Source organism: Oryzias melastigma, linkage group LG24 (assembly GCF_002922805.2).
Source record: "Oryzias melastigma strain HK-1 linkage group LG24, ASM292280v2, whole genome shotgun sequence".
NCBI lineage: Eukaryota > Metazoa > Chordata > Actinopteri > Beloniformes > Adrianichthyidae > Oryzias > Oryzias melastigma.
Window position 1 is genome coordinate 12,906,391 of NC_050535.1, and position 8,014 is coordinate 12,914,404.

At 38.3% G+C, this 8,014-nt stretch overlaps 1 protein-coding gene across 1 annotated transcript in view; it reads right to left on the reverse strand.

The window, feature by feature from the left end:
• vsnl1a (visinin-like 1a) overlaps window positions 1-8,014 on the reverse strand; it is a 33,147-nt gene continuing 25,133 nt past the window's right edge. Inside the window, exons 3-4 of the mRNA XM_024291884.2 lie at window positions 3,626-3,841; window positions 1-1,824 (exon numbers count right to left, since the gene is read on the reverse strand). Of these exons, the coding sequence (XP_024147652.1) occupies window positions 1,627-1,824; window positions 3,626-3,841 (414 nt within the window). The 3' untranslated portion in view covers window positions 1-1,626. The remainder of the gene's footprint in view (window positions 1,825-3,625; window positions 3,842-8,014) is intronic.

Consider the following 8,014-nt stretch of genomic DNA (forward strand, 5'->3'; position numbering starts at 1 on the left):
GCCCATAGAGTTCCTTTTATTTGATTAAATCACAACACAAGGGAGTAGTGCAGCCATGTCATTAGGGACACAATACATGCTACAAAAGGATCCTTGTACAGAGTCGCCATCGCTTACATTTGGTATCTTATCAGCAACAATAGTGGTAACCGGAAACAACGGAAAGATCGAAAGCCAGACGGAGACGATCAACACCGCTGAGGGACAGTGACGGACTGGAGTGATATCGTTATTGCAGCAACCGTGAGTCCCACGACTCATTTGCCCCGCCCCCTCCCATGAGACCGTACGACAATGTTTCTACGAGTGCAGTTTCGCAATATATCAAGGTCAAGCAAAGCTATTGAAGTCTTTCTTAGGAGGTACCGCACTTCACCGCATTTCTTGGACTCGCACATGTACAATATGGCAAAGAAGGGAGTAAAAAAAGTACAAAAAGGCTGACTGATAAAAGAGAAGTGCTTCCAAAGGGGTGGAGGAGGGCGAATCGTCTAACTTGCTAGCCTTTTCTGATGGTCCTCTCGTTAAAGTCGCACACGCTTCGTTAAGTCTACCAACTTTTCGGAATGATATGCAACCCGGTTTAAGGGAAAAAAAAGGCAAGAAAAATAAGCTTTTGCTATTTGCTTTACGGCCTAATTCAGCTTTTAGTTTTTTAGTTGTATCTTCTAGAAGCGATGCAGTCCTCCACATTCAGCATAGGTTGGCTTGTAGGGGGCGGGAACATGTGTATTTAAACAGGAAAAGGTTTTTTTAAGCAACATACAGAACAGCTTATCTACAACATGCTCCCACAGTTAAAGCAGTCAAAAGAAAATGTCTGAAAAGGTCACAAAAATGACATTTAAATCAGTAGAAGTCTCTCTGAGAGTCGCCGTGTTGCGTTGATAAGGCTTTCTGTCTTCAGTCGCCGGATGAAAATGAGATTTTTTTAAGGCAGAACCTAAAGGCATGCAAATTAACTACATTTATAGTGTTTACTGACAGTACGAGCATGTTTTGTTTTTTTGTGGTTTTTGAGGGAACAGTTTCATCTCTTCTAGCGCTAATATTTGAGACCGGAGGCGGGTACATCCTTACGGGAATTTTTGCTTAAATTAAATACGACAAGGCGTCAGTAAACGCTAAACAATAATTCGAGTATAGCGACAAATTTCAACGTAGCACATCACCGATGCGCGAGCTCCAGTAGAAGGAAACTGTCAGGAAAATACTTTGCACACTTCACATTTTGGCAGTTTATCATTAAATAATTTAAATATATTTATATGAATATCTATTTATATATATATATATATATTATTTGTGCGAGTTGTTCATATGTACTGAGTGTGTGTGTGTTGTGTCTGGTGTGAGTGTGCACCCGCACTGTTGCACAAGCACACTGTCTTATGTTGCTTATAGATCTTTTTAGAGCAAATGAACATTCTCATGCACACGAGTGTTTCAAACACAAGAAGCAGATCCGTTGAGAGGAAGAAGTCCAAGCAATTTTTTTCACCTTTTTGGTTTTTTTTTGTCGTTTTTTTTTTTTTCTTCAGTGGAAATAGCTGCAAACTGAATGGAACATGAAATTCTCTCTGTGCAGTCCGTGGCAGCTGGTGCGTGGAGCGCGCACTTGCCCGCCTATTTCTGGAGGTCACACTGCAGCAGTAATACGATGGAGGGGTCGCTCTTGGCCGCCTCTTTGAACTCCTCCAGCGAGATCTGGTCGTCGTTGTTCTTGTCCATCTTGGAGAAGATCTTGTCCACCCTCTGCTCGGGTGTCAGGCCGTCCTCGTTCATTTTCATCATGATCACCGTGCCGACCATCTTGTAGATGGCCTGCGGGGATAGACAGAGGGAGGGTGGAAACAGTCAGTCTTTTAGTGTCCAAAGCAAAGATTCAGGGTGCCTCTGATCATAAGAAGTTGAATTTAAGGACTCTTTGACTGTTTACACGAGCAATGTGAATCAGGTGATTCTGGCGTACAGAAAAACGACTTTTCACATCAGCTTTGCACCAATAGCTAAAACATACTAACGTAAAGTTTTGCATGATAGCTCAAAGTCACTTTTCTCAGCTTCAAAGTCTGCTGGAATTAAGCTAATTGCATAAACGGCTGAAGAATTACGTTGGTAGAAAGTCTAAAGCTCCAGTGTTAAAAGGTTAAGAACACTTAAAATCTAATTCAGGACTGTATGTACTAAGAAAATGAAACCAAAAGTCGGAGTTTGCTTGTTGAACGCCTTAATCCTCACTGCGCCAAGTTTAAAAGTTTTTCCGTAAACCTCTTCATAAGGATTTCCACTTAAACCCATTAGCAACGAAGATGTTGCTGACGACATCAATCGTAACCCAGCGTAACTCTTCAACTGTTTACACTATCAACGCAAATCATCTGATTCTGACACGATGAAAAGCAGCTTTGTACTGATATGAAACAAATAAGTCGATTTCTCTCTAAACACTTCTCAACCGTAGCACCAAGGTGCTTTTCTCCACGCCAAAATCTGCTGGGAATACATTAATAAACGGTTGAAGAGTTATGATAGTCGAAAGAGTCAGATGTGCTAAAAGGTGAACAACTTACTAGTTAAATAAACACTAGAGTACGTCATTCATTTTTGAAATATTTCCTAGAAATCTTTGCTATCCTTCTCAGTTCAGCCACTCATAGGAACTCTAATGGATACATTTAAAGGTTTTTATCCACTAACACATCCTTGGAAAAAATATCAACAGAATATTTTGGATTTAAGATAAGACAAAGAGCAGATGGGGTTACTTAATGACCTGGTTGCTGATTTTTCTTTTTGTAATATTTGAAAATCTTCACCATATTTGAAGTCACAAAGCTCCTCTGCTCCTGACTCTGCCTCCCTGCTGTCTGCCCCGACCTTTTACCCGGACATTTACTCTGATTTAGCTCTCTGGACTCTTAGCTTAGCCTGGCTATTATCTGCCTGTCTCTTTTGAATAAACCAGCTGTAACTGGAACCAGCTGTCTGCCCATCTCTGACAAACACAAACTAAAAAAAAAAAAAATTACTTAAAAAATGTAAAAAGTCAATAAAACTACAGAAAAATACAACTCTAATCCAGACAGAGAAGCACAAATTTACACAAATGAAGAGTAAAATATATTATAAAAATCTAAATTTAGCTAAAATTGATCTAACATGTTAACATCTTCCATTGATATGTGCTTATTTGAGGTTCAGAAAGAGTTCTTGTTGTAGCTGGAGGTTAAGTAACAGCCAGTCATAACATCCCCTGGCACTTCAGCAAATTAACTTTAAGGCACCAAGAAGAAGCATGACTCAGGGAATTATGTAAGCAAGCAGGTGGAAAGTTTAAATGGTGCTCAGAGTTCGCTCCGTATTAGTCAGCAGCAAACCAGCTTAAAGCTTATAAAAGTCCATAAAATCCTCATGTATGAAAGATTGATTGAGCAAAATTAAGAGTATTGATCCAATCAAATGTTTGTTTGGTTTTAGCTACAGCTGGTTAGATTGGTTTAGTGAACAGGCGAATAAATGATTCCCAAATCCTACAGACCTAAATAAAAAAAGACAAAAAATCCCCCTCTCATTCTGTAATCCCTGTAGAAAATAAATCGAACAGTGATGTCATCTGTGATACCTCAATGATCTCCAGCATCTCCACCCTTGTGATCTTGCCGTCTCCATCCAGGTCGTACATGTTGAAAGCCCAGTTGAGTTTCTGCTCAAAGCTGCCTCTTGAGGTGATGGACAGCGCACAAATGAACTCTCTGAAGTCGATGGTGCCGTCACCGTTCTTGTCAAAGGTCCTGAAGGCGTGCTGTGCAAACTTGGAGGCGTCCCCGTAAGGGAAGAACTGCAGTAAAACAAGAAGAGAGGTTTTGATTTTACTTCTTATCTTTGAGTCATTTAGGAGAGTATTTGATCACTAAAAGTAAGATGCTTCTCCTGGTCTGGTTTCTTATTTTTTACTTGCAGTGAGTGTTGACATCTGTTTGTTGGCATCACTGTCTATCGATTAATCCTTTACAACCATTCGTATTTGATACATACATTTCTGATACCTCTATCTCATTTACAACTTTCATTAAAGACCCAACTCCAATGAAAATTGTTCTTGTAGCATTTGTCTTTTGATGGAGGAAGAAAAATTAAAAATTAAAACTGTGTTTCTGAGTATTTCTTTATTCAAATCGTGGTGTATTAAGAGTAGACGAAAAAATGTGTAAAAAAGATCGTAGTTGTAATTGTACAAATTACAATCAGTATAGGCTACATTTTATATATTTATTTTCATCATCTGAGCTGGCATCTGGCTCAAAACTGCATGGGTCAATAGCTCCAATATTGCTTAAATGTTTAAAATATGTAATCCTTAAAAATCAAGAGATGATTAGAGCAGGTCATAAAACCCTTTCTGTACACTACTTGGGTAAAGTCTTGTAGTCCATCCAAATTCCACTAGGGGCAGTAGAAGGGCTTTTCAAACTCATTTCAGAATGGCTGCTTCCATGAAATCTCAAAAACACTTTTGGCGGGAAAAAGTTTAGCCAATTTTCTACACTTTATGTATGGTGAGAATAATTCATCTGTTGTTATTTGTTTTTTTTAAATGACTACTTGCTGTACTGAAAAAATGTGCAATTTGTTAATAATTCCTTCTTTATAATACAGTTACACCATGTTTAAAATGAGTGGATCAAATTTGAGACAGTGGGTAAATAAGGTTCAGTTTTCCTGAACACTACTTTCAACATTTTTGCATTTTAAAATATTAATGTTGTGAGCAAAAACGTACCAAATCACCTAACAAATCATAAATTATACTATTTATATCCCATAAAAAATTCTTTCATTAAGCGTTAAAAAACATCTTAATTCCCATTAAAAATAATTTTCTGTCAATTCTTGGATGGGCTTTACAGGTCTAAAGAATTATAGCCACCTCAAGAGTAAGATCCTGTATAATAATTATTCCATGCAGTTGATACATTTTTTGTTAAAAACAGACAAATAAACTACAAATCTGCACAAACAGAGCCTGATGGTGCAGATTTATATTTTGATTGGCAGGAGACTAAAAAGATAAAACAATAATAAAAATCTGTTTTAAAAAGGGAAAATAAAAGGCTGAAAGGTCCAAAGGCTGAGCTGGCTATCAACCACACAACGCTGATCCTGTAAGCTGTGTTTGTAGGTTGACGTCACAGGCGGGTAGGGAATAAGTCCACTTTCTATATAGTTTATTAGTTTTCAAATATTCGTGCGGCCAACATTAATATGATAAATAGATCCAAGAAAAAGTCCTTAAATCACTTTATGCAAATCTCTGGATCTGAAATACTTTTTTATGTACATGCAAGAATGGTCACATAACCTTGTAAAGCCCATTACATTTCATTAATTAAGATACTTCTAACCCTTTGATGAAATCCACAAAATAAAAATTGCAATATATTTTTCTTATTATGAGATTTTTCTTGGGTGATTTTGTAAGTTTTTGCATGTTTAAAATGCAAAAATGTTGGCATTGATCCAATCATTTTTAACATGGTCTAACTGTATTATAAATAATGAATTATCAACAAATGGTGCATTATTTCAATACAGCAAGTACTCATTTAAAAAAAGGAAACACAATAGATGAGTTGTTCTTACCATTAAGTTTGGAAAATTTGCTAAACTTTTTCCTGCCAAAAGTGTTTTTGAGATTTCATGGAAGCAGCCATTTTGAAATGAGCAGGAAAAGCCCTTCTACTGTCCCTAGTGGAATGATGATGAACTACAGGGAAGAAAACGTGGACAGGTTATATACAATGAGTTTTAAAGGAAAGCTTTAATCGTGGTAATGGGATCTCAGAAATATGATATAACTGGTTATAGGTTGCAGGGTTAAAGACCCATTCTAATTATTTATTGAGGTATTTAACATTCCCAATGATATTTTAATTGTCTATTTCTCCCTCATCATGAGAAAAATACCACAAGAACATGTGGCTGCCCTATCATTGTGCAGGCGTGGTTTGAGACAATTCCAGTGGGATCCAAAGTCCCAGGGGTAAGGGGAATAAATGCATGAAATAGGCATTTAAAAACAGAGGAGAACATTTGTAAAAGCTGAAAAACACTTTCAGTTAGTGCGCTCTGCAGAGACGCAACGAAATACAAAAAAGAGCCCACCCATTGCAGATGGGCGAACAACCCACGTTTTTTTTTTTTTTTTCTTTTCTGCAGCAAACCGATCAGACTGCAGTAAAAAGTTCTGAGGTTTCAGGCTGACAAGAGACACGAGAAGAGAAAAGGGGAGGGGAGGGCGTCAAGAATCAAAATATACAAAGAGAAGCAAAGGAAGAAAAAGAGAGTGACACAAGAAAGAAAGGAAGTGGGCATGGCAGAGATGCAGCATTTCTACAGGTTCATCTCTTGGCTAATTTGAGCAAGGGAGCCCCTTCAGACTTGAAAAGGGTACGCGAAGCTGCCTGAAGGCACAAGATGCTTTTCTCCTTTAATGCGATTCGACTTGCTTCCCATTCCCGCATGGCTCTGCCTCGGCTGAACGGCAGGAGAAAGAGACAGGATGGAGAGAGTTGAAGGCAGGAACAGAGAAAAGATGAGAAGACAGAGTTTGAAAGGTGCAGAAGGGAATGACGCATGCAAGAGTAAGCATGCAGTATTTCTTGACTCTCCAGCAAGTTATGAAACACTTTTTGTAAAAGAATGACGAAGGGAAAGAAAAAAAAAGCCAACTGTTATATACCTTAGCACTCACTAGATGGCACACAGTTGCCATTTAGAAACAAAATGACCCAGACAGGACATGAAGCAACCATTTTCTCCCACATTTGACTCATTCTCTTCTCAGTTTGATCTAAGACTATTTGATAAGCTGTCTGGAGTTAAATAAAGTCAAACACTCGACTACTTTGGTTTAACCAGGAAAGGGAACCATCCGTCCATTTTCTTATGCCAGCTTTTTCGTAGAGACTCACTGAAGCCTGACACCAAAATTTTGATTTTTTTAAAAGGAACATGAAAGCCATCATGATCCTTTGCAAGCTGTCCCTGGTGTGGATCCAAAACTTAGGAGGGGGCGATAAAATGACAGTGCAAAAAAAGATGCTTTACTGTTTACATCTAAAGAATTACATGACAATGAAGTTTAGGAGCAGTACCACGGCCTCACTTGTGATTTTTACTTGACAGATCTTACCTACGAACCATTTTTATTTGTTTTTTTTTGTTTTTTTTATTATCCATCCGTCCGTCAATATTTATTATTGCAGACTTTTGCAAGTTCACTATTAATGGAATACATTTTATTTGGGGCATCTGGGGTTTGTCCTTTTAGGGAGGGGTACTGTTGGGACCGTACCTTTTGGTTTTTTAACTGTTTTCTTTGTTCTTGTCATGTTCTGTTAAAAGATTTCAAGGTTTTTCCCTTGTCACAGTTACACCAGGTTCAAGATACAAATTATCCACAGCTGTCTTTGTTAACGCTTGACATTCTTTCAATTACCGCAACTCTTCAGCCAATAATGTAACTCCAGCAATTTCTGAAGTAAAAAAAGTGGCTTTGCGCCTATAAGCTAAACCACTTTTCCCCATGTCAGAATTAGTTGATTCAAGTTGATCACGTAAATGTTTAAAGAGTTACGGTAGGTCAAAGAGCATGTGTAACGATGGCATCTTTGGGTTATATTTTTTCATCCCCAGTATATGTCACTTTCTGGTTTTCAGTTCTTTATTGTCAAGTATCAATGTTGTCAAACTTTAATAAGTTCTTTGTTTCACAGTTTGCTCATGTTTACATTTTTTTAAACATGTAAATTTCCGCCACAAGGGTCGTCTCTGCATTTGAGGTGTTACGCAACTGGTTCTTGACATTTTTAAGATAATACTTAGAACTTATCCATCCATCCATGTTCTTGACCGCTTTGTCCCTTTCGGGGTCGCGGGTTGCCGGAGCCTAACCCGGCTGCTGACGGGCGAAGGCGGGGTACACCCTGGACAGGTCGCCAGTCTGTCGCAG